General features: G+C 47.2%; 2 protein-coding genes across 3 annotated transcripts; one reads left to right on the top strand and one right to left on the bottom strand.

Annotated features, from left to right (window-relative positions):
• Nucleotides 1-7,834: 7,834 nt before the first annotated feature.
• On the bottom strand, nt 7,835-25,405 carry DEFB124 (defensin beta 124). Of its 2 annotated transcripts, none has more exons than XM_023220610.3 (2): nt 13,376-16,892; nt 7,835-9,147 (listed from the first exon to the last, which is right to left on the bottom strand). In XM_023220610.3, exons 1-2 carry the CDS (start codon nt 13,437-13,439, stop codon nt 8,990-8,992), a joined length of 222 nt encoding a protein of 73 aa, XP_023076378.1. In that variant the 5' UTR covers nt 13,440-16,892; the 3' UTR covers nt 7,835-8,989. The 2 variants fall into 2 exon arrangements, 1 of the variants encoding a protein (XP_023076378.1); XR_002733332.1 differs by lacking the exon at nt 13,376-16,892 and adding an exon at nt 25,376-25,405 and having other exon boundaries at nt 9,015-9,147.
• REM1 (RRAD and GEM like GTPase 1) lies at nt 9,775-26,180 on the top strand. The gene is made up of 6 exons (XM_023220609.1): nt 9,775-9,778; nt 15,738-15,806; nt 16,660-17,219; nt 18,269-18,351; nt 23,564-23,765; nt 25,435-26,180. The coding sequence occupies exons 3-6, from the start codon at nt 16,880-16,882 to the stop codon at nt 25,704-25,706; spliced, it is 897 nt and encodes a 298-aa protein (XP_023076377.1). The 5' UTR covers nt 9,775-9,778; nt 15,738-15,806; nt 16,660-16,879; the 3' UTR covers nt 25,707-26,180.
• Nucleotides 26,181-27,050: the final 870 nt, after the last annotated feature.

Consider the following 27,050-nt stretch of genomic DNA (forward strand, 5'->3'; position numbering starts at 1 on the left):
GCCTCAGCCTCCCCAGTAGCTGGGACTACAGGCGCCCGCCACCACGCCCGCCCCAGTTTTTTGTTTTTTGTTTTTTGTTTTTTTGTTTTTGTTTTTTTTTTTTTTGCATTTTTAGTAGAGACGGGGTTTCATTGTGTTAGCCAGGATGTTCTTGATCTCCTGACCTTGTGATCCGCCCACCTCGGCCCCCCGACATTTTTTACTTTTTTAAGCTCTCTCTTTCACAAGTGTATAGTGGAATTTTCTGGAATCTCCATGACATATAATGACATAATTGTTCTGGCAGCTAACGAAAGATGTGCTTATGTGCTCTTGTGTAGAATTTTTTAAGGTAGAAGGCTTAAGATATAAGTATGTTCAGCTGGGCGCGGTTGCTCAAGCCTATAATCCCAGCACTTTGGGAGGCCAAGACGGGCAGATCACGAGGTCAGGAGATGGAGACCATCCTGGCTAACCTGGTGAAACCCCGTCTCTACTAAAAAATCAAAAAACTAGCCGGGCGAGGTGGCGGGCGCCTGTAGTCCCAGCTACTGGAGAGGCTGAGGCAGGAGAATGGCGTGAAACCGGGAGGCGGAGCTTGCAGTGAGCTGAGATCCGGCCACAGCACTCCAGCCGGGGCGACAGAGCAAGACTCCGTCTCAAAAAAAAAAAAAAAAAAAAAAAAAAAAAGATGTAAGTATGTTCATTTTCAGAGATTCATGCAATTTGTTCTCAGTAATTCTACTGTCCTCTTACAAACTATCTTTGGTTATATTATTAACTGTAATAATTAATCTCTATGCCTTCATTATCATCTAATAAGTCATTACTTTGAAATCCCACAACTTACCTTGCACCACAAGAAATAAGAACACTTTGTCATCTTGGTTTGCAGAGGTATTTTGTTCTAAATTTTTATTTTTTATAGAGATAAGGTCTCGCTTTGTTACCCAGCCTGGTCTTGAAGCGAACGAGTTGCTGTACTAAATAGATGCTGTACTAAATAGATGCTATTTGCTGTACTAAATAAATGCTGTTTCAATATCCACTAACTTTTTCAGTCATGGAAGAATGTTAACTCAAAAAAATGAATTTGGCCACATGTGGTGGCTCATGCCTATAATTGCAGCACTTTGGGAGGCTGAGGCAGGAGAGTCTCCTGAACCCAGGAGTTCAAGACCAGCCTAGGCAACATAGGGAGACCTCATCTCTACTAAAAAAAAAAAAAAAAAAAAATTAAAAATTTTCCCGGGCATGGTGGGACATGCCTGTGGTCCCAGCTACTTGGGAGGCTGAAGCAGGAGGATTGCTTGAGCCCAGTAGGTTGAGGCTGCAGTGAACAGAAATCACATCACTACACTCCAGCTGCCTGGATGACAGAATGAGGTCCTGTCCCAGAAAAAGAAAAAAAAAGGAAACAACAAAGGAATTTCATATTCCCAATACAAAGAAATAATAAAGGTGATGAATATGCTAAATACCCTTATTTGACCATTACACATTATATGTATGTATCAAGATACCACATGTACCCCATAAATATGTATAAATATTTTTTCATTTTTAATAAAAATTTTAAAATTGCCAGGCATGGTGGTGTGCACCTATAATTCAAGCTGCTTGGGAGGCTGAGGCAGGAGGATCACTTGAGTCCAGGAGTTCAAGTCCAGCCTGAGGAACATCTCAAGATCCTATCTCTAAAACTGAATAAATTAATTAGATTCAAAATTAAAAGACAAAAATAAATAAAAATTTAAAAATAAAAACAATTTAAAAGACAATGAATTTCAGAACATACTTCCTAAAAAGAACTTTCAAATTTAGAAATTTAGATTTTGCACCTTGAAAAAATGCCAAAAATATTCTATCTTCAACTAATGAAACCAAGTGGTGGTTTATAGAAGAAAAATTTGGCAAACTTCATTGTTTAATTTTTTAGCCTTCATACAATTTGTGATTTTGAAAATTAGCGAGAATAAAATATGCCTATGGTGCCTCACTTTTCCCTAACACTTTCCTCTGTTCTTCATTGACTTTATATCCAACAGTGTGTATAAATTGAAGGTGACTTAATCATCGATGTCATGGTATATGGTTTTGGAGTCTTTCCTACCTGTGAAATTTTGAGGTGACAAAATTCACATTTAGCTTTTTATTCATCCTTACAAGGTGTGAGAAATTCTCAACCATAATTTTTTCCTAAAAGGCTTATGTCCTAAATGGAATTAAATAACTAAAGAATAACTAAAGGCAAGTACTTTTTCTTTTTGAAACAGGGTCTCACTTTGTCACACAAGCTGGAGTGCAGTGGCACCATCTCAGTTCACAGCAGCCTCAACCTTCCGGGCTCAAACAATCTTCCCACCTCAGCCTCCCAAGTAGCTGGTACTACAGGCACACAATGCCTCGCCTGGCTAAGTTTCGTATTTTTTGTAGAGACAGGGTTTCACCATGTTGCCCAGACTGGTCTTGAACTCCTGAGCACAAGCAATCCACCCACTTCGGCCTCCCAAAGTGCTAGGATTACAGGTGTGAGCCACCACGTGAGGCCTCTTAATAGTTGTTTGTTTTTTTTTTAATTCAATGAATGGTATTTTAACAAAGATTTGAACTATAATATAATCTCCATGATTTTGCCTAGTGTTAATATTCAAAATATTTAAAATATTGATTGGATATAACATTCTGAAGGTTATCAAGCTAACAAAGTTTAGGTCTCAATATTTAAATTAACTCATATTTTCTCCTAAGTTGAATTGTTGAAAGTTCTTGATTATTTTTCCTTTTTTTTTTTTTTTTTTTTGAGACAGAGTCTCGTTCTGTCGCCCAAACTGGAGTGCAGTGGCCAGATCTCAGCTCACTGCAAGCTCCACCTTTAGGGTTCACGCCATTCTCCTGCCTCAGCCTCCGGAGTAGCTGGGACTATAGGCGCCCGCCACCTAGCCCGGCTAGTTTTTTGTATTTGTTTTAGTAGAGACGGGATTTCACCGGGTTAGCCAGGATGGTCTTGATCTCCTGACCTTGTGATCAGCCCGTCTCGGCCTCCCAAAGTGCTGGGATTACAGGCTTGAGCCACCGCGCCCGGCCAAAAGTTCTTAATTATTTTTCTAACACAATCGTCTTTAACTGTTGCAACATTTTATTCCTACAGTAATAAATATATACTTCTATCTCAAATGACTAATGAATTTAAACATGTAAAGTGCATGAGATTTCATTCCAAGTTACATCTAAAGTGTTTACTATATGTGAAAATGAATATTCATATGTAAATGATAAATCCAAATGCTATGTTCCAAAGGTGTTATGCTTATTGGACATGCTGGTTTACCGTGCAATTACAAAATCATTGAACACACACAAGTTCACGGTGCCACAAGTGACTCTGAAGTAGGTATCCGGCAATTCATCCTTCCAAAGGGTGAAGCTAAGGCTGGATACTGAGACCAAAGTTAAAATTGGGCTTATTCTTAGAATGTAAGCTCCATACAGGTAAGGATTTATCTGTTTTGCCCCCTGCTGAGTCCCCTATATTTAGAATAATGCCTGGCACATAAAAGGTATTCAATAAATATAAGTTGAATTAATGAAAAACAGAAAAATAGAGTGCCGATGCTAGTGGTGCATAGGTGAAAATCAACAGTTGATTTTCAGCTGGGACAAGGATGGAAATCATGAGGCGTGCCCAAATCAGAGAGACCTTAGTTTCGGCCAAGAGCTCACTGCACTTAAGCCAGTCTACCGTGAGTTCAAATTAGGAGGAAAGGAGCGAAATTAATGAACACGTACAAAATGTTGGAGATATATCATTAAAAATTGTGCCTTGGCCGGGCGCGGTGGCTCAGGCCTGTAATCCCAGCACTTTGGGAGGCTGAGGGGGGGCGAATCACTTGACCCCAGGAGTTCGAGACCAGCATGACCAACACGGTGAAACCCCGTCTCCACTAAAAAAAAAAAAAAAATAGCCGGGCGTGGTGGGTCACGCCTTTACTCGGGAGGCTGAGGCAGGAGGATGGCGTGAACCTGGGAGGCGGAGCTTGCAGTTAGCCGAGATCGCGCCACCGCACTCCAGCCTGGGCGACCGAGCGAGACTCCGTCTCCAAAAAAAAGCAAATTCCCAAAATAACCGCTAGAGGGGAGTATCTCCCCTTGAGAGTCATTGATCTAGACATTAAGAGAGTCCTGAAAACATTACGCCGGTCTCCTGGATCATCCAGCTCTTTACGACACGAATGGAGCTGCATCCTAAGCACAGATAGTTTACCCAGACTCAACTACATGTGCTCAGAAAAAAAGATAAATTTAAAGAAAATAAGACTTAGGGTAGGTTTTTTCTTTTTTTTCTTACTTTTTAAATCAACTTTGTTTTGCCTGTCTGAAAAATCATATAAATGGAATTACTCAGCGTGTATTTCTTTGTGTCTGACTTATTTCACTTAACATAGTGTTTTTGAAATTAATTTATGTTGTGTGTATTGGTAAATTATCGCTATTTATTGAGTAGCCTATTGTATGGATATAACTCAACTTATTCATTTACCTGTTGAACATTTGGGCTGTTTCCATTTATGGGTTATTACAAATAAAGCTGCAACAAACAGCTCTACCCCAAACACCTTTGGGGTCACAGAGAAGGATAGAGAAGTCTTTGTATAGATATATGTCTATTTAATTTTGTCTGTTTGTTCGAAATGGAGTCTCACTCTGTCGCCCAGGCTAGAGTGCACTGGCGCCATCTTGACTCACTGCAACCTCCGCCTCCCGGGTTCAAGCAAATTCCCCAGCCTGGGCCTCCCAAGTAGCGGGAATTAGAGGCACGCGCCACCACGCCCAGCTAATTTTTGTATTGTTTTAGTAGAAACGGGGTTTCCCCATGTTGGCCAGGCTGGTCTCAAACGCCTGACCTCGAGTGATCTCCCCGTCTCTGCCCCCAGAGTGCTGGGATTACAGGCATGAGCCACTCTGCCCAGCCAACATATGTCTATTTAATTTTATAAGTAATTAGGCACCTCTTTTTTCAGTTGCAGAGTGGTTGTCCATGTTACAGTCCCACCAGCAATGTATCAGCATTCCAGTTGCCCCATATCCTTACCAACCTTGCTATGGTCAGTCTTTTTTACTTTAATTATTCTGTTGAGTGTGTATGGTAGTATCTCATTGTGATTTTAATTTGCATTCTCCTGATATACTAATGATATTGAACATCTTTTCACACACTTATTGGCCGCTTACGTATTTTTATTCGTAAAATGTCGTTTAAATATTTGCCCATTCTGTTATTGAGTTGTTTTTTCTCTTTTCTTATTGATTTGTAGGAGTTATTTATATGTTGTGGATATGAGTCTTTTGTCAGATATATGTTTTGCAAATATGCACAATAACAGTCCAAATAAGCCAGAAAAATCCCTCCTTGAGCCAGTGCCTGAATGAGTGGGAGATGAGAAATGGATTATTTCCTGTGCAGGGAAAGCTTCTGGCAGTGAAGACATTACATTGCACTGTGTGATTCCACTATGGAAAGATATTTATTTTTCACCAAAAAAAAAAAAAAAAAAAATGGTGCCTAAACATAACCAACCACTTCCTTTAATGCACAGCCAGAGAAATGTGATATGTTCCATCAATGGAGGAAAACTTGCTGTGTATGTCTTGTCTCCAAAAAGGTGCCTTCCTGAGCAGTTTTCAAGGATAATTTAAGTCATGTGTGATTGTCACCTGGCTCTCAGACTTAAACCTAGCCCTAGCAGAATAATAAACAATTCCACTGAACACTCTGCCATTGAAAGAAGGGAGTGGGGATAGAAGTCAGACACCCAGGTCTACCCTGAACTACCTACAGTATCCATCCATTGTTGTAACTTCCTTGTTCTTTTCCTTCCCTGTGATCAGCAGGAGAAGCCCGTCTCGTAGAAGAGTCTCTGATGTGTGTGAAAATGCCTTAAAATATATATAATTTATATAAATTATATATATATATATATATACCAAAATACTAACAGGAATTATAAAAGACAGGTGAATATTTTGAGGCTTATCTATACTATACTTTCTTAGTTTTCGACACTATTTTTTTTTTATTTATTTATGTTCTTTTGTTTTTTTGTTTTTTGTTCTTTTTTTTTTTTTTTTTTGAGACGGAGTCTTGCTCAGTTGCGCAGGCTGGAGTGCGGTGGGGCGATCTTGGCTCACTGCAAGTTCCGCCTCCCGGGTTCACGCCATTCTCCTTCCTCAGCCTCCCGAGTAGCTGGGACTACAGGCGCCCGCCACTACCCCCGGCTAATTTTTTTGTATTTTTAGTAGAGACGGGGTTTCACCGTGTTAGCCAGGATGGTCTCGATCTCCTGACCTCATGATCCGCCCGTCTCGGCCTCCCAAAGTGCTGAGATTACAGGTGTGAGCCACCGCGCCTGGCCTCCATACGTATTTTAAACGTACTACTCAAGTTATACAAACTAGAAGTGACTTAAAATTTTTCAGGAGGAATTTCAGTGCTAAAAATATTGTTTTGGAAGACTAAGCACATACATAAATTTTTATGATATACTGATCAGTGAAAAAAACCAGGACACAAAATATCTACAGTTTGATTCCATTTTATTTTTGTCACATTTTACATTTTTCTTTATTTCTGGATTTTTTTTTTTTTTTTTTTTTTGAGACAGAGTCTTGCTCTGTTGTCCAGGCTAGAGTGCAGTGGTGTGATCTTGGCTCACTGCAACCTCCACCTCCCGGGCTCAAGTGATTCTCCTGCCTCAGCCTCCCAAGTAGCTGGGATTACAGGCGTGCGCCACCATGCCAGCTAATTTTTGTATTTTTAGTAGAGGTGGGGTTTCATCATGTTGGTTAGGCTGGTCTTGAACCTCTGACCTCAAGTGATCTGCCTGCCTTGGCCTCCCAAAGTGCTGGGATTATAGAAGTGAGCCACCACAGCCGGCCTATTGCTGGGTATTTCTGTACAGTGAAAATACTAATGATTTTAGTTTTCTTATTTGTGCTTCTCTGTTTACATGTTTTCCAATAAACATATATTATTTTTACAATTAGAAAAAAAATGTTGTTTTTAAAGTACAAATAAGAATGACTCTGGAGTCTGGCACAGTGGCTTATGCCTGTAATCCCAACACTTTGGGAGGCTGAGGCAGGAGGATTGCTTGAGGCCAGGAGTTCAAGACCAGCCTGGGCAACATAGTAAGACTTGGTGTCTACAAAAAATACAAAAATTAGCCAGGCATGGTGGTACATGCCTACTGTCCCAGCTGCTGGGAAGACTGAGGTGGGAGGACTCCTTGAGCCAGGGAGTTCAAAGCTACAGTGAGCCATGATTGCACCACTGCATTCCAGCCTGGGCAACAGAGCAAGACTGTCTCCAAAAGACTGACTCTAGGAGACAAAATCAGGTGACAGAGGATCAGGGTAGAGTTCCATCTCCACCACTTCCTAGGTGTATGACCTGGGCAACTTTCTTAGTTGCCTTATAGAGTCTCAGTTACCTTATAGAAAAGGCAAAGATAGGCTGGCTGCAGCAGCTCACACCTGTGATCCCAGCACCTTGGGAGGCCAAGGCAGGAGGATCACTTGAGCCCAGAAGTTCAAGACCAGCCTGGGAAACATAAAAGACCCCATTTTTTTGTTGTTGTTTTTTGTTTTCAGTTTTTTTTTTTTTTTTTTTTAGCAAGACTCCATCTCTACAAAACAAACAAACCAAAAACATATTAGCCAGGTATGGCGGCATACACTTATAGACCTAGCTCCTTGGAGGCTGAGGCAGATTGCTTGAGCCCAGGAGTGTGAGGCTGCAGTGAGCTATGTGATCTCCACTGTACTCCAGCCTGGTCAACAGAGTGAGGACCTGTGTTAAAAAAGAAATGAGAGAGAGAGAGAAAGAGAGAGGGAAGGACAGAAGGAGGGAGGGAGGGAGGGAGGGAAGGAAGGAAGGAAGGAAGAAAGGAAGGAAGGAAGGAAGGAAGGAAGGAAGGAAGAATATATAACTGAGGTGATATGAATAAAGCAATTGGCACTTTCTAAAGGATACTTATATATCATCATCTCAACCATTCAGTGATTGGTTTGGCTTGAGTAGAACCTGTCCTCAAAAAAGCACTTCTGAGCATCTATCCAGGTAACTTCCTTCTCTAGCATCCCAGAGCCAGCAGGCTCACCTTGCACATCTCCAGTGTCAGGGGACTCCCTTCCTCCCAAAAGTTCCCCATCACACTGTCCTGTCCTACCAGGTTGTGGCTCCATTCCTTGACATGTCACTCAGGAACTGTACGGCCTTCAACAAGTCACTTTCCCTCTCTGGGCTTGTGGGCCTGATCTGTGAGGTATTTTGGGGAATCTTCCACCCTAGAATTGGCTGGTCTCTTTGGCTTTTTGGGTGTCTCCTAATGACTTAGGAAGTTGGATGTATGCTTAGATGAGGGTCTGTTTGAACACTGGGAGGAAAATGGCGGTTTGTGTGTGAAAATGGCGGTTTAATTTTCAGAAAAGTATCTAGTCTGTTGGTCTTGGCTTCACCCCTAAGTCGTTAGGATACCCTATCAAGGAACATAGGAAAACCCTTTCACTCTCAGTGGGGCCTGCCTCTCAAGCCAAATGTGCCATCCCATTCTGAATTCCAGAAGCTTATTTTGACTCTACTATTATTCACCGTTATTATCAACTATATTATTAACTCTTGTTATTATTAACTCTACCTTTCTTCTTGCATTTCTTTTATAAAGTGCTAATCTCCTGATATTATAATTATTCCCATTTTATAGTTGAGGAGACTTTCAGAGGTTCAGTAACTTTTCCGGAGTTGGACAGAGAGAAAGTGAAGTGACCAGGACTGGAACCATTTACAATGGTCATTAGCGCCCACTCTCCTCAGGTCCCTCACTTCCTTCCACAGACCATTTCTCCCACATCCTAGACCTATCCCCCACCCCTGGGGGGAGAGGAGCACAGGCGAGCATACAGAAAGAAGAGACAACTGGCAGCCTGTGTTTTATTGGACAGCAAGAACCAGCTACTCATATTCACTTTTGGGGACCGGCGGAGGTTTCAATGCATAGGAGAGACAGCACAGGGACGCATCCGGGCACAGGTGCATGTAAGTTTCTTGCCTTGTGCAGTAAGTTCGGCAGGCCCCTTGGCCCTTCCAGCACCGTTTGAATTCACTTCTCCCTAAGCAGAGGAAGACCATAGGTCACAGAACAGCCCAGGGATCACAGGTTAGACCACTGGTCACCAGTTAGGCCACAGATTCACTAACACTGGTCACAAGTTAGCTCTCTGGTCATTTATTAGATCACTAGTCATAGATGAGAGTACTGATTACAATTTAGGTTAGACCACATGTCATAGGTTAGACCATTAGTTACAAATTGCAGACTAAGGCCAGGCACGGTGGCTTACACCTGTAATCCCAGCACTTTGGGAGGCTGAGGCAGGCAGATCACCTGAGGTCAGGAGTTTGAGACCAGCCTGGCCAACATGGCAAAACTCCTTCTCTACCAAAAATACAAAAATTAGCCAGGTGTGTTGTCACGTGCCTTTAGTCCCAGCTACACAGGAGACTGAGGCAGGATAATCGCTTGAACCCGGGAGGAGGAGATTGCAATGAGACACGATTGTGCCACTGCACTCCAGCCTGGGTGACAGACGGAGACTCCATCTCAAATAAATAAATAGAGACTAATTTCTTGACCAGGTGAAACAACACACCAGGTACACATAAGCACTTCTCATAACACTATACGATTATAGTCTTATTACAATCCCTGCTATACAGGTAAGGAAACTGAGGCTCAGTGAGGTTAATAACCTTCTCTAGCTGGGCACAATGGCTCACACCTGTAATCCCAGCACTTTGGGAGGCTAAGGCGGGTGGATCACCTGAGGTCAGGAGTTCGAGACCAGCCAGGCCAACATGGCGAAACCCCATCTCTACTAGAAACATAAAAATTAGCCAGGCATGGTGGCAGGCGCCTGTAATCCCAGCCACTTGGGGGACTGAGGCAGGAGAATCGCTTGAACCTGGGAGGCGGAGGCGGAGGCTGCAGTGAGCCGAGCTGCACTGCAGCCTTGGCAACAAAGTAAGACTCCATCTCAAAAAAAAAGAAAAATTAAATATAAAATATAACCTTATCCAAAGTCATACGGCCATTCAGGAGCAGAACTAGGACTCAAACCCAAGCAATCCGGCTCCAGAGTCCACACCCATTACACAAACTGCCCCTGACACATAGGGACTTGTTAAATGTTAGGTGTTAGTGAAGGAATTTCCAACCATGGGCCATGGAAAAGGTAAGGCTTTGGGGAATAGGTCCTTTGCTCCCTCCAAGGGTCTTTGGTCACAACATGGGATGGAGCCTGTCCTTCATGTATTCACTCAATAAACACGGAGCACTAGAAATACTACAGTGAACAATATGGTCATGGTCCCTGCCCTCAAGGAGCTTCCAGCATCAAGGAAGACAGTTAAAAAACAAGCAAATAAATACAAGAAATAGATTTTGTGGTAACTGCCACATTGGAAATGATGAGGGTACTGTGATGGTCAGTTAAAACCGATGTGGGAAGTGAGGGGAGACTAGGACCATGTAGACAAGCTTGACTGTGAAATGACATTTCTAGACATACAACCTCAGACAAGCAGAGAGCAAGCAGCCCAGAAGAACTAGCACTGAATGGGAGGTAGAGGGGAAAGGCTTCCCTGCATCTCTGTGGATTAAAATACATCCCATGTAATCCTCAAATGATGCCTTAGGCATATCCGCAGGTTTTATTCAGCCTGCCGAGCAGTCCACACTTCCCTCTTGCTAAGGTAGAGAATCTTAGAATGATACAGTGCTGGCCTCAAAATTTCCATGAGGCAAAGAATACACCCTCTGAAGACAGTGTGTAGTATAATCGCTAACAGTGCGGTGTGAACCCAGCTCAGACCTCCTGGGTCCAAATCCCAGCTCAGCCATTTCCCATTGAGTGACCTTGGCCTCAGTTCTTCATCTGTACAACTCTCCTTCAGAGCACAGATAAGGATCACATTAGCACAGTGCCTGGCACATAGTAAATGCTCAATAAATAGGAGGCAAGATTATCAGTATGACAGCTTAGATTGCTGAAACAACCAGGACCCCATTCTAGGTAAATCCTCTCACTTACCAGTAAAGAGAGGAATGAACTTGCCCAAGCTCCCATAGCCACTAAGTAGTGGGTCTGGAACCGGAACCCGAGACGTTAGCTTCCAGGTGGGGACACTTTCTATAATAATTTTTTTTTTTTTTTTTTTTGAGACAGGGTCTCACTCTGTTGCCCAGGCTGGAGTGCAGTAGTGCAATCTTGGCTCACTGTAGCCTCTACTTCCTAGGTTCAAGCAATCCTTCCACCTCAGCCTCCTAAATAGCTAGGACTACAGGTGCACACCACTACACCCAACTAATTCTTTTATTTTTTGTAGAGATGGGGTCTCCCTATGTTGCCCAGGCTGGTCTCGAAGTCCTGGGCTCAAGTGATCCTCCTGCCTTGGCCTCCCAAAGTGCTAGGATTTACAAGTATGAACCACCACACCCAGCCAAGAAATACTCTTAACACACCATCGCATTTGAACTTCCCAATCACCCCAATATCCAGAAGCAGTTCCTTTCTCCTGCATGATCTGCACTCTCTTCCTCATATCTTTGACTCTGTCTTCCACCAATTTCCTTTGTGCTCCCTCCCCAAGCCACACCAGCCTCCTTGCTGCTGTTCAAACACATCCATTACCCTGCCTCAGAGCCTCGGCCCTTGCTGCTCCCTCTGCCTGGCACGATCTTCTCTGGTATTTTCACCTTATTAAGACCTCTGTTCAGGCCGGGCGCAGTGGCTCACACCTATAATCCCAGCACTTTGGGAGGCTGAGGCAGGCGGATCACGAGGTCAGGAGATCGAGACCATCTTGGCTAACATGGTGAAACCCCGTCTTTATAAAAATACAAAAAAAATTAGCCGGGCATGGCGGCGAGCGCCTGTAGTCCCAGCTACTCGGGAGGCTGAGGCAGGAGAATGGTGTGAACCTGGGAGGCGGAGCTTGCAGTGAGCTGAGATGGCGTCACTGCACTCCAGCCTGGGCAAGAAGCGAGACTCCATTTCAAAAAAAAAGACCTCGGTTCAAACCCACTTTATATAAAATAAGATCGCTGGAATGCACTTCAAAATAATTCACAGGAGAGGAGGGGGAAGTGAATAATAAAACAGGATTGGTTCAAATTGGTAATTGTTGAGGTTGGGTGATGGGTAATAGGGGTTCTTTATACAATTTATTTCTTATTTCTGGTTGAAATTTTCCTAAATACCAAAGTTTCTGGCTGGGCTCATGCCTATAATCCCAGAACTTTGGGAGGCCAAAGCTGGAGGATTGCTTGAGGCCAAGAGTTTGAGACTAGCCTGGGTAACATAGTGAGACTCTATCTCTACACAGATTTAAAAGTCAAATAAAGAAGTCTCTTTTAAAAACTCATGCTGTTACAGTATTCTCTATTTCTGCATAAGTTTAAATTTTCCCATAATAAAAATATTTAAAACTCACCTTGTTTATTTATGTTATTCTCTCTACTTTCATGTATATGTGAAATCTTCCAAAATAAGTTTTACAAAAGAAAAAACTCTAGGCCGGGCATGGTGGCTCATGTCTATAATCCTAGCACTTTGGGAGGCCGAGGCAGGTGGATCACCTGAGGTCAGGAGATCTAGACAAGCCTGACCAACATGGTGAAACCCCGTCTCTACTAAAAATACAAAAATTAGCCAGGCATGGTGGCACATGCCTGTAATCCCAGCTACTCGGGAGGCTGAGGCAGGAGAATCGCTTGAACCCGGGAGGCAGAGGTTGCAGTGAGCTGAGATCATGCCATTGCACTCTAGCCTGGGCAACAAGAATGAAACTCATTTCGAAAAAAGAAAAAGAAACAAATCTTATTAGAGACCTTCCCTATCCATCCTCATCAGTCTTCCCAACCCCGCCCTTCTCCATGCACACACCATTCTAACCCCTTCCCTTGCCTTTCCTCTTCTTAGCACTTATCACCACCCAACATATGTTTATCCGCTTATTTTCTATCTCTACCAACTAAAATATCAGCTGCATGAAAGCAAGGACCTTCTTTTCTTTCACTGCTAGATGTCTTTCACTGTTATGATTTCACAACAATCATAACATAAATGAATATTTATTGAGAGAATCCCATTTTATAGATTAGGAAACTGAGGTGCAGGCTGATTTAGCAACTTGCTCTAAGTTGCCCACCAAGTCAGTGGTGGGGCCAGAACTCAAATGCTGGTAGAGGCCCCTCTGTCCTCCAGGACCTAAGAGTCTAGTCCTCATTTTCACATGCACACACGTACAGACACACACACATGCACACAATGTTGCTACCTGGTGGCACATGACCCAGAACCAGGAGAGCCACAAGGAGCAGCAGCAGCTGTGTCATGGCCATGGGGCTCCTGGGGAGGCTGCTGGAGAGAACACAAGAGGAGAGACCCGAGCATGCTGAGCCTGGCTGCTTCCAGCCCAGCCTTTATTGAGCTGCAGATAAAGGCAGTGCTGTGGGCAGCAGGCCTAAGTGGGAGTATGAGGCCATGTAGTCCCCAGGCTGCTTGGGATCTCAGCCAGCTACGTGGGAACTGGTCAGCCACACCCTCCGGAGCCTGCTGAGCTCAGAAGCTGGGGGTAGAATTTTCTGAGGCATTGTCTAGGGTCAGAAATGAGACATCTTCCCCACCTAAGAGAGTGGAAAAAACTTTGACTTAAGAGAGACCTAGATCAATCCCCACATCTCCCCCTAACTGCTGAGAGACATCAGACAAGTCACTTAACCTCTCTGAGCCTCAGGCTGTTGTCTATGAAATGATGACTAGTATCCCTTACAAGGCCAAGTGACCAGCATGTATGCAGGCCTACTCTAAAATGGGAAGAGTAATAGTACCCATGTCATAGACAGTAATAGCTACCTATCTCGTTTAGGGGATTAAATGAAGTAATACAGTGGCTCCTATAGTGTGGTTCCCAGATCAGCAAGCAGCAGCAACACCTGGAACTTGTTAGAAATGCCAGTTCTTTAGGCCTACCCCGAACCTACTGAATTCACCTCTCTCTAAGCAGAGGAAGACCACAGGTCACAGAGCAGCCCGTGGGTCACAGGTTGACCACTGGTCACAAGTTAGACCACAGATTTACTAACACTGATCACATGTTAGCTCTCTGGTCATTCGTTAGATCACTAGTCATAGATGACAGTATTGGTGGGTCCTGGCGAAATGTGGCTTAACAAGCCCTCCAGGTGGTTCTAACACACCACCAAAGTTTGAGAACCCCTGAGATAATATTAGTGCAGAGCTTAGAACAGTGTCTGGTACACAGGAATCTAAATTGCATCATGAAAGATGAGTAGGGGAAAAGGTATCCCAGAAAGAACAGAACGTGCCGAAAAGAGTAGGGTATGAGCCAAGCAAGGGTTTTCCTGGGAGGAGAGGTTGAAATGATTCTGCAGAGAATATGATGGGGCTTGAATGCCAAGTTCAGACTTTTGTATTATAGACAACCAAAAGTTTTTAGCAAGAGTGTAAGCTGTTCAGATTATAGTTTTAAATAAAGGAACTGAAACCCAAAGAGGGGAGTTGACTTGCCTAAGGTCACACAGCAATTGTGCTGCAGAGATGGAACTAAAAGGCAAGTCACCTCACTCCCAGACAATGAAGGGTGCCACACCACTCACGGCCCATCTTGCAAGTTAGAAAGGTAAGCTTAGAGGGCCACGCCACGGAAAGAAGCCAGGCACGAGGGGGTTCTGCATCAGCTCCAAGACCTGTGGGGGCTGAGCCAGTCTGTTCAGCTGCTGTGGGAGTTATTCCAAGCTGAACACCTGCGTCCCCTCAGCCATGACAATGAGCCCCACCCACAGGTGCAGCCTGGCCTCCATGGCTCCACACACGTACACACCCCAATTTCTCAAGACCTAAAGGGAGGCACCCCAGTCAAAGAGTCTGGATCCTGGCCCCTTGGATAGCCAACATCACCAGTGATCTCTTTCCTCCTCCTCCATACCTGGGAGCTTTTTTTTTTTAAGCCATGAGTGATAGAAACAGTAGACAGAATGGCAGAGGCCTCAGGCCCAGGCCCAGCTAAGCCTCAGTTGGTGAGTGAATGAATGAATGAATGAATGATGCCAAAATAAGATTTTCAGAATGCTTCAGTGCAGACTTTCTGAGCTCTCTCTTCCTCCAAGCCACCTCCCAAAATTAATTCTTCATCCAGAGCAGACTTTCTTAAAGTGAGGTCCATGAACCGTGGGCATCAGGATCACTTGGGGCGCTTGTTTAAAACGCAGATTCCGGAACCCCTCTCCCAGCACTGTGGAATCCGCCTCTCTTGGAAGGTGGGACCTGAATATTTAGCAAGCTCCCCAAGTGGTTTTTCTGGGGGCTAATGTGTTGGTGCATCCCCTTGATGGAGTGGACAGATGTGGACGCAGATGGAGCTCCAGACCCAGGAATCCAGAGCCCCCATCCTTCCTCTCTCGTCTGCCACCCTCACCCGGTGCATAGGCCTGGCAGAAGCGAGTCAGCTGAGCTCTGCACTTTCAGAAAAGTCACTGAGCGGCCAGGGCCTTAGGGCGGGGACCCCGGGGCTGCCCTAATGGGGCGGGGCTGGATGGGGCGGGGTCGCGGCTCCTCCCCTCCTCCCCGGGCCCAGGCGGCGAGGGGAGGGGAACTGGCCTGAGGGGCTGCGTGCGGAGGCGGGTGGTACAGCCTGGAGCATCCAGCCGCTGGAGCTGCGAGGGACCCTGGACCCCTCCCACGCCGAGGTAAAGCCCTGCGCTAGGCGCCGCCAACTCGCTCAAGTTGGAGCAGAGTTCTCCAGGCGATTGAAGGGGGATTCGGCAGCGTTGGCAGGAGTAGGGGGGCTTCGAAACCGCGTCCCGAGGGTGAGGGTCTTCAGACCTGTGACCCGGAGGGCTGGACAGTCCTGGACAAAGACCCCTCCAGCCCCAGGATGGGGGATTCACACCCAGGATGCCGGCTGGGAAAGCTCGGACCCAGACTCCAGGAATGGCACAGCGTTCCCGGGCCCTGTGCTCTGCCCTCCCCGTCCCCTGCCAGGACCCTGTCCTGTCACCTAACCTGGGGCCTGGCCGGCCGCAGCTCCCGTCCCCAAAAGCAGTTAGAGGCCGTAGCGCCAGCCGCTCCTGAATTTTTCACACAGGGGGCGGGTCAGACACGCGGTTCCCATGGCACCAGGGCACTCGGGTTACAGTCGGGTTACCCCTATACCCCCCTCGCCCTTCTGTCGTTCCAACCCACTCTCCTGCCTCTTCCTCCTCAGACCCCGTGAAATTGGGCATCCAAAGTTAAGTAACCCCTACCCTTGCGGCGGGGGCACCTGAAACTGCACTCCCAACCCAGAACCTGTGAAAGAGCGCGGTGGGGAAGGGGAGGAGGGGGACAATTTGGATGCCTTTCAGAGCCAGGGCCTCATGTTCTGTGGGAAGGGCAGGTCCGTGTACACGGAATGGGGAGTGTGCATGTGAGGACATCCCACCTCACTACTGCCCCTCTGCCTACCTGCCTGTCATCATCCTTAAGGCGAGGGAATGGCCTCTGGGTGTGCGTGTCTGTGTGTTCACAGCCTGCACACTCACTCCTTCCCGTCGCATCCAGGTTTACGCAGAGCCTGAGGCCAGAAAGCCTAGGGGCTTTCTGCCCCAAGAAGCTGAGGCACCTCCTACTCCCATCTGAACAAGAGGGGGATCTGGAAGAAGCCATCTCAGCAGCTCATCAGGACGCTATAGAAAGAAGCAGCCTAAAGCAATTGACTGACAACCAATTCCCCCTTCTTTCAGAAGGAAGGAAGGAAGAAGTAAAACCCCCTCTACCAAAGATGACACTCAACACCGGACAGGAAGCAAAGACCCCTCTGCACCGGCGAGCCAGCACCCCACTGCCCCTGTCCCCACGGGGCCGCCAGCCTGGCCTCCTGAGCACAGTGCCTTCCACTCAATCCCAGCATCCTCGGCTGGGTCAATCAGCCTCCCTCAACCCTCCCACCCAGAAACCTTCACCTGCCCCAGATGATTGGTCTTCTGAATCCAGCGACTCTGAAGGCTCCTGGGAGGCCCTCTACCGTGTGGTGCTACTTGGAGATCCTGGAGTGGGGAAGACCAGCCTGGCCAGCCTCTTTGCAGGGAAGCAAGAGAGGGACCTCCATGAACAGCTGGGAGGTAGGGGCCATATGGGCTGGGCTGGGATGTGGCCAAAGGAGCGAAAGCCCTGTCACCAGGGGCACAGGGCTGCCAAGAACAGTTGTACAAGTCATGCACTGTTCAACTCTAAGGGGCATCGTTCACTTAGACTATGACATGAACGATGCCCCCTTACCCTCCAAAGTTGTACATGGCACAGCCTGCACAATGGTCAAGGGGAGGGAAATTCTTGAATAGAACAAGAATTTTGCCAACTTCCCATGAACAAGAAGTATATAATTCATTTCTATGTCACATGGGTGGCAATTCTGAATTCCATGTGAAGAAATGGTGGACTTCCACCCAGCTCAGAAACTCCCCTCCCCAACTCCTCTGACTCTCAGATTCTCCCAGTCCCATAGACACCCATCCGTGGTCACCATGATCTACAGCAAAACTAAGATCCTTTGCAGAAGGGAGACTCCCAGACCCCAAGTTCTGGGCCCTGGGGTGCTTTATTCCCAAGAACTGCAGTGAGCTAAGAGTGTCAGGGGTGCAGGGTGGTGGGATACAGGGAAGATAGAAGAGAAGAAGGTAGGCCCCTGAAGGACTGACCAAAAGGACATAGGGTGAGTGGCGGAAGGGGGTTGATTAAATGCAGAGAAAAGACAGGGACATCTAGCCAGACTCTTCTCTAGTCTTGACTTCTCTCCCCCAGCCTCAAGAGTGAGAACCCATATGTGTTACAGATAGGGAGACTGAGGTCAAGAGAGGATAACATGACCTGCCTGAAGCACGCACTAAGTCAGACAGAGCAGGCCTGGGAGAATTCCTAGCCCAGCTTTAACCCCACCACCCCACCTTTATTCAATCAATCAAATCTTTCTGGCACCTACTATGCGCCAGGTACTATGGCACCTGGGGAGACATGGGTTCCTACCAGGAGAGACAAGCATCAAACAAGTGTGATAAGCGCTTCTGAGGACAAGTGGAGGGGGTGATGTGACCAGAAATGGGGAGGTAGCGAACACCACACTCTCTCAGGCTTGTCCCTCCTCCCTGAGATCCAGCTGTTCCCTCAGTTGCAGAAGATGTATATGAGAGGACCCTCACGGTGGATGGAGAAGACACCACGCTGGTGGTCGTGGACACCTGGGAGGCCGAGAAACTGGTATGGCACTGCAAGCAGAATTTGGGGAGAGGGGTGCTGAGCCTAATATTAGACTCTTTCCTGTCCCCTCCTGGGACACTACAGATCAGGTGTGAGCAAGAGCCATCCTCAGCACCCTCCCCCAAAACCCACAGCTCCTAAGCAGTCTTTCCGATCCCAAACAGAAGACCTTTATGACCCTGACCCCTTTTCTCACTCCACAATCCCCTCCTACCAGCCATCTCAGAATGTGCTTCTCCACCTGCAGATCTCCCCATCATTATTTCCATCCGCGTCCCACCCCTCCCACCCACATTGTGCAGAAGGAACGCTGGATTTGGCCCCAAAATGCCTAAGGCTGAACCCCCTTTCTTTTTCTTACTAGTTATGTAGTTTTGTGCAATTGACTTAACCACCCCAAGCTTCAGTTTTCTCATCTGATAAATGGGTTAACCATTCCTGCCTTCCTCATCAGCTGGTTTTTTTGTTTTCTTTTTTTTTTTCTGAGACGGAGTCTCGCTCCGTCACCCAGGCTGGAGTGCTGTGGCCGGATCTCAGCTCACTGCAAGCTCCGCCTCCCGGGTTCACGCCATTCTCCTGCCTCAGCCTCCCGCGTAGCTGGGACTACAGGCGCCGCCACCTCGCCCAGCTAGTTTTTTGTAGTTTTTAGTAGAGACAGGGTTTCACCATGTTAGCCAGGATGGCCTCGATCTCCTGACCTCGTGATCCGCCCGTCTCGGCCTCCCAAAGTGCTGGGATTACAGGCTTGAGCCACCGCGCCCGGCCGGTTTTTTGAAGTTCTCATGCAATTTCAGAGGTAAGCCCAGTTTAAAGCATGAAAAACTGCTGAATAGGGGTGAAGAATTGTAAATGATAACTCTTAGGAATTATGATTTGGTAGCTGGAGAAAAAAGAAACCAGAGCAGGAAGACAGCAGTAGGCAGGAACATGTCCCTATTATGATTTTATCTTGTTTGTGTTTTCTTTTCTTTTGCTACTTGGGTAATACATGCTCATTGTAGAACTTTGAGGAAAAACACCAAAGCAAAGAGAAGGATCTAAAATCACCTGGGATCCCATCTCTCTAAGGGATAAGCTGCTCCCCTAAAACTGAGGGAGACCCTGCCCTCAGGGTGGGGCTTAGGAGGACACTGGTGGGTGATTGACAATGGTTGACAGCTCTCCTTCTAACAAGCATAAAAGGAAACCCGGGGCCAAATGAGCATAATAATGACGATGACTCTTATAACAGTACCTGACATTTATGGAGTGCCAGCTTCCTAAGTGTCAGCCCCCATGCTAAGCACTAGACATATTCTATGAATTCAATCAAAACAAAAACTGGGCCTGGTGCAGTGGCTCAGGACTGTAATCCCAGAACTTTGGGAGGCCGAGACAGGTGGATCACCTGAGGTCAGTAATTTGAGACCAGCCTGGCCAACATGGCAAAACCCCACCTCTACTAAAAATACAAAAATTAGCCAGGTGTGGTGGCATGGGCCTGTAGTCCCAGCTACTTGGGAGGCTGAGGCAGGAGAATCGCTTGAACCCGGGAGGTGGAGATTGCAGTGAGCTGAGATCACGCCACTGCACTCCAGCCTGGGCGACAGAGCAAGGTTCTGTCTCAAAAACTAAATGGTGAGTCTTCTGATTCCCATTCTACTGATGAGGAAACCAAAGACCAGAGCGGTTAAATAGTAATGTGTCCAAAGCTCTCAAATAGCAAGTGAGATTCAAACCCAGATCTACAAAATCTTTGTAGATCTTATTCTTTTTTTTTTTAGACGGAGTTTCACTCTTGTTGCCCAGGCTGGCGTGCAGTGGCACCATCTCGGCTCACTGCAACCTCCACTTCCCAGGTTCAAGTGATTCTCCTGTCTCAGCCTCCCGAGTAGTTAGAATTACAGGTGCCTATCACCATGCCCAGCTAATTTTTGTATTTTTAGTAGAGACAGGGTTTCATCATGTTGGTCAGGATGGTCTTGAACTCCTGACCTCAGGTGATCCACCCACCTCGGCCTCCCAAAGTGCCGGGATTACAGGCGTGAGCCACCATGGCCCGCCAAGGCTGTATTCTTATGCATTAGGACTGCATAAGAGTCCTCGTCTTATGACTCTCCTCCCCCTCAAGAGCATCACCTTCTGAACCTTCAGCTGAGGTTTCAGTCATTCACTCCTTCATTCATTCAGAAATACTTGCCAGGTGTCTATCATGGACCAGGACCTTGGAGACATAGAGATGAATAAGGCAGACATGCCCCCTGGCCTCGTGGACCTCACAGGCTGGTGAGAGGGTCTTCTTTTCAGATGCAGCTGAGAATGCTATGGGGCAGTGTCCAGCAAGTTAAGATGGGTGATCAGACTGGGAGTCCCACTCAGGAAACAGGGGAGAAAGGATACTAGACTAGAAGGCAGGAACTGGAACTCCACACCCAGCTCGAGTCAGACAGATGTGGGTTCTCAACCTTGAGTATGAACAGGTTTCTTCCTCTGGCTCTTAGTTTTCCCCATCTCTAGAATGAGAAAGTGAGTCTTGACCATTCATTCATTCATTGCACAAATATTTTTGGAGGATTTGTTGTGTGTCAAGATCACAAAAGCCAGTTAGTGCATGGATTTGTGGGTATGAACTCATTCAGAGTGTGATTAAAAATATAGATTCTCAGCTGGGCACGGTGGCTCACGCTTGTAATCCCAACACTTTGGGAGGCTGAGGTGGGCAGATCACCTGAGGTCAGGAGTTCAAGACCAACCTGGCTAAGGTGGTGACACCGTCTCTACTAAAAATACAAAAATAGCTGGGCGTGGTGGCGGGTGCCTATAGTCCCAGCTACTCCGGAGGCTGAGGCAGAATAGCTTGAACCTGGGAGGTGGAGGTTGCAATGAGCCGAGATCATGACACTGCACTCCAGCCTAGGTGACAGGGTGAGACTTCATCTCAAAGAAAAGAAAAAAAAGAAAAAGAAAAAGAAGAATAACAAGCTCTAAAAGTGGGGCTCTAGTATCTATCTATATATCTATTTATCTATCTATCTATCTATCTATCTATCTATCTATCTATCTATCTATCTTTTTTGAGAGGGAGTCTCGCTCTGTTGCCCAGGCTGAGGACGAGGGCCAGGGTAAGGCCTGATAATTTGATTTTTATTTTATTTATTTATTTATTTATATATTTTGAGACAGAGTTTTGCTCTTGTTGCCTAGGCTGGAGTGCAGTGGCATGATCTCTGCTCACCCCAACCTCTGCCTCCCAGTTTCAAGTGATTCTCCTGCCTCAGCCTCCCAAGTAGCTGGGATTACAGGCATGCACTACCGCACCTGGCTAATTTTATATTTTTAGTAGAGATGGGGTTTCTCCATGTTGGTCAGGCCGGTCTCAAATTCCCTCCCTCAGGTGATCCGCCCACCTCGGCCTCCCAGAGTGCTGGGATTATAGGCATGAGCCACCACCCCCAGCCAATAATTTGATTTTTAATACACTCCAAGTGGCCTGATGGTCAGCCAGCCTGGTACACTAAGGTCCTAAGGCCCACCCAATTCTGTCAGATTCAGCCTGATATCAGAGTACCATGTAGTGCACAAATGGAAAGGATGGATACTTTTTTTTTTTTTTTTTTTTTTTTTTGAGACGGAGTCTCGCTCTGTGGCCCAGGCTGGAGTGCAGTGGCCGGATCTCAGCTCACTGCAAGCTCCGCCTCCCGGGTTTATGCCATTCTCCTGCCTCAGCCTCCCGAGTAGCTGGGACTACAGGCGCCCGCCACCTCGCCCGGCTAGTTTTTTTGTATTTTTTTTGGTAGAGACGGGGTTTCACCGTGTTAGCCAGGATGGTCTCGATCTCCTGACCTCGTGATCCGCCCGTCTCGGCCTCCCAAAGTGCTGGGATTACAGGCTTGAGCCACCGCGCCCGGCCATGGATACTTATTTTGATAATGCTGCTACTGCTTGGACCCTCTTTGAGACCTCTCTTCACAGTCACTGACCAGGGAAACTGGTTCAGTTTCCTAATTTTACTGGTTGGAAAATAACAGGCCAGAAAAGAGGAGAAAATTTTCTCAAGGTCTTTACCAAAAACACAAAAATTAGCCAGGCATGGTGGCAGGCGCCTGTCATCGCAGCTACTCAGGAAGCCGAGGCAGGAGAATCACTTGAACCCGGGAGGTGGAGGTTGCAGGGAGCCAAGATCGTGTCACTGCACTCCAGCCTGGGAGACAGAGTGGGACTCCATCTCAAGAAAAAGAAAAATGAAAGAATATTTCTGGCTTCTTCACTACCTCACAACCACACTCAGTCTTTCTCACTTCAGGCCTTAGCTCTGACTGTTCCTCTTCTCTCCTGCTTGGCCTGCCCCTCCTTCCTAACCCCATTCGCCAGTCCCCTGTGAAGCCCTTGCACACTCTTCCAGGTGGGGTTGTTCTGGCCTCCCCACCCCACTCCTCCAGCCACTTGCACATGCCTCTTACTGGTACTTTCACACTACACTATAACTCCCCATTTCCATAAGCTCTCTTCCAGACCATGAGCTTTTGGAGGGCAGCAACTGTGTCTTATTCAACACTTATAAAGTTACTACCCAGGTAGTCCAGTCTTGGAGGGCTGTCCCTAACAAAAGATCACCATCCAAAATATCAAAAGCACTGCAGTTCTTTCTTTTTCTTGGTCAAACAACTTGAAAGAAAGCCACTTCTTAAAGTGTCCCTTACCCCACTCATCCCTTTGTGAATTTACACTTTACAGTTGCTCCTTTACCTCTGTCCTCAAAACTGTCCTGAAAAATGCCTTCCCTCTGAAGTCAGCCTCCTGTCCTCACTTCTCTCTCTCTTCCTTTTTTCTCTTCATTCTGGATTTCACGAGGCATAAAGAACCCTCTGGCAAGGCTAAACCCTCCTCAGAAACAAGACAAAAGAGCTAAACAGGTCAAGGCAGAACCCTCTTTAGCAGGAACAGGAACCAAGTGAATTTGCCTCCAGTACTCAGCCTGCAAAAGTGTCAGTGAGTGAGATAATTATGTGAGGTAGTGTCATTAGCCTAAATTTTCAAGCAGAGAAACTGAGGCTCAGAAAGGATCACCGATTTTCCCAAGGTGACACAGAGAATTATGGCAGAATTTGTCCCACCACACCTGTCCAAACTATAAACCTCAGCCCCATCCCAACCATTAGAACATCCCAGCTCTACCTTCCTCAGCCAGGGCCTAGATACCCTCTGAGGATGGCCTTGGGTCCCTCTTCTGCAGGATAAAAACTGGAGCCAGGAGTCATGCCTGCAGGGGGGCAGTGCCTATGTCATCGTATACTCCATCGCAGACCGAGGCAGCTTTGAGAGTGCCTCTGAGCTCCGCATCCAGCTGCGGCGCACACATCAGGCAGACCATGTGCCCATCATCCTCGTGGGCAACAAGGCGGACTTGGCCCGCTGCCGAGAAGTCTCTGTGGAAGGTGAGCCCTCCATCCCACCCCCTCCTCTTCCCCTGGGCCCCACTGTCATGGCTGCTTCTCCAGCGCTCTTCATCTCAGTGACTGTCCCTGCCAAGCTGCCCCTACCCTGCAGCCACTTGCTTAAGCCTGAAAGCTAGGAACCATTCTTGTCTCCCACTCACCACCCCCAAACCAGTCCCCAAGTCCTGTCAGGCCACCTCCATTAATCCCACACTCCCTTCCCTCTCTGCCTACAGTCTCTGTGCTATCCTGGCATCTCCACCTTCTCCAGTCCTCCCACTTCTCAATTATTCCTCTTTGCCAGCTGCCAGAATTTTCTAAGACCAGAGCTGAATTTGTACTTCTTAAAAATTCGTGTATGCGGTGGGGCATGGTGGCTCACAACTATAATCCTAGCACTTTGGGAGGCTAAGGCGGGAGGACTTACTTGAGCCCAGGAGTTTGAGACCAGCTTTGGCAACACAGCAAGACCCTCTCTCTACAAAAAATAAAAAATAATTTTAACTCTTTTTTTAAAAAAAATTCTGGCCAGGCCCAGTGGCTAACGCCTATAATCCTAGCACTTTGGAAGACTGAGACAAGTGGATCACTTGAGGTCAGGAGTTCAAGACCAACCTGGCCAACATAGTGAAACCCATCTTTACTAAAAATACAAAAATTAGCCAGGCATAGTGGTGCACACCAGTAATCCCAGCTACTTGGGCAGCTAATGCATGAGAATTGCTTAAACCCAGGAGGCAGAGGTTGCAGTGAGCCAAGACCACACCACTGTACTCCAGCCTGGGCGACAGAATGAGACTCCGTCTCAAAAAAATAATAATAGTAATTTCTTCTGTGGCTCCCCTAGCCCCTTAATCAGAGACACTTTATCCACCAGGATGATAGGCCCGGTGCCTACAGGCCTTTCAAGGGCTTACATTTGAGAACTGAAAAGAACCATTACTGGTTCCAAAATATAGTGAAAAAAATTAGAAATTTAAATTTCACAAACCTTTAATTGTCTGCAAAACATATTTTGTCAGCAAGCAACTATAAACTAAAACTTTAAATGTCATATATGGATTGTATTTACAATGGGATGGGGAATATTTTAATAAGTTTGACATATCAGATGGGGCCCATAACAATTTTTAAATGGTCTTACTCACAGAGTAAAATCTAAAAAATATGTAAACTGAGACCTAGAAAGGAAAAGCCAGTTTCACAGTCACCAGCCCCTGAAGACTAGAACTCGGGCCCAGTGGCATCCCGGAGGTGGAAGACCGTAAGCTTTGTGAACAGACATCAAAAAAAAAAAAAAAAAAAAACTGCAACATAAGCCCCAGGAGATTTTGTTAAAGCACAGATTTCCAGACCTCAACCCAAACCTACAGAATCAGAAACTCTGAGGGTGGGTCCAGGAATCTGCATTTTAACAAGCTCCTCCAGGTAATTCCGATCCACAGCAAATTAGACCATTTACCTGGCATTCAACCTGACCCCTCCCTGGCCCCAGCCTCTCTGTCTTCCCTCAAAGACCAGTCTGATTTATCTGAGTCCCCAGACAGCAACACGAGGTACGGGAACAGGAAAAATTTCTTCCAATCGAGACTGAACACATCTTTTCCTACCTTTTCCTCCGCCTTCCGGTTATGGCTCCACCCCTGCTCGCCGGGCCCCGCCCCCTCAGAGGGCCGCGCCTGCGCTGTGGTGTTCGACTGTAAATTCATCGAGACCTCCGCCACGCTGCAGCACAATGTGGCTGAGCTCTTCGAGGGCGTGGTGCGCCAACTGCGCTTGCGCCGCCAGGACAGCGCGGCCGAGGAGCCCCCAGCACCCCGACGGCCGGCCAGCCTAGCCCAGCGCGCTCGTCGCTTCCTAACACGTCTGACAGCCCGCAGCGCACGCCGCCGGGCACTCAAGGCCCGCTCCAAGTCCTGCCACAATCTGGCCGTGCTCTGAAGCCGCCCGCCCTTCTGAGAGTTGGCGGGTCGCTGAGGTGCATTATGGGTTCCACAGACGCCACTGCGGGGCAAAGGCGCCGTTACCTGGAGTGTGCATCATGTGTCTTGCTTGCCTGCTGCCCTGATGGCCTGAGCATCCCCCAGATCCAAGCCTGGGGGACCCCGGGAAAGAGATGAACAGACGATGGGGCCGAAGCCCCAAGCTGGGCACAAAGTAGTTTTTTACGTGGTGGGTGTCTTTTTGTAAAAAATCTTCCTTGTCCCTGGGCCCTGGCCAACCCTCAGAAACCCTCACAATAAACCAGACCAGAAGGATGTCCCATCTGAATGCCCAGACATCCCTGTCTCGGCTCTTCCAGGCGTCTCCACCTACTGCCCTCCCATCTACACTTGACTGTAGACTGACTGGTTTAGCCTGCCGGCCTGGGCGTCAGGGCCAATCAATAAAGTACTTGGACCAATTTTGTGCTCACGCCCTTCTCCCAACAGTGGATCACAACCACAGTTCGTGACCAGCTACTTTCTCATTAACCCATTTTTTACGTTCTAGATTCACATGTCTGGAAGGACCTCAGTACTCATCCTGGCAATAGAATTGCTGGCGTTTATTGGGAGCTGTGTACTAAGCTGTCTCAACAATTAATCCTCCCAACACCTGGGAGAAGGGTGTTACGATTAACCCCATTTTGCTCATTAGTAAACTGAGGCACAGGACACTGAAGGCTCACCCAAGATCATACAGCTGCTATACGCGAAGTTGCCGGGATTCCAGCCCAGGCTTGTCAGACTCTAGTGACCAACATATCCATTGTCCTCTTTAAAGATGATACAAAACCCTATAGAATCTTGGGAAAACGAATTTAAAAACATAATTTCACATCCAATTTAAACGAGGTTGGGGCAGGAACTCTATGAAACTCAATCCATTAATCCCCGGGATGGACCCCAGCTTAATCCAACTCACTCATCTCCCGAAGGCAGAAACAAGCCTAGAGAGGGGAGGTGAGCATGCCAGAGTCACCCAGCCAGGGAGGACTACACCCCAGGGCCCAGCCTCCTCCTGGGTCTCCCTTTGGCTGTGCGGGAGGAAGGAGGTGGTGAGGCGTCCAGCCTGGCTGGGGTCAGGGCTGGGTGTTGGGGATCAGGTCAGGAGTTTCCAGCCCGAAAGGAAGGGGTGTCACGGCTTTGAGAAGAAAACAAGACGCAAACCGTTATGACCATCGTGTCCCTGACGCCGGACATCCCTTCCCCCAACTAGCCCAGACGCCAGTCCCGGGGTAAGCGGTGCAGAGAAAGACGGCAGCACCCGCCAGCCAGCCAGCCGCGTCCTCCAGCCGCGACT

Source organism: Piliocolobus tephrosceles, chromosome 20 (genome assembly GCF_002776525.5).
Source record: "Piliocolobus tephrosceles isolate RC106 chromosome 20, ASM277652v3, whole genome shotgun sequence".
Taxonomy (NCBI): domain Eukaryota; kingdom Metazoa; phylum Chordata; class Mammalia; order Primates; family Cercopithecidae; genus Piliocolobus; species Piliocolobus tephrosceles.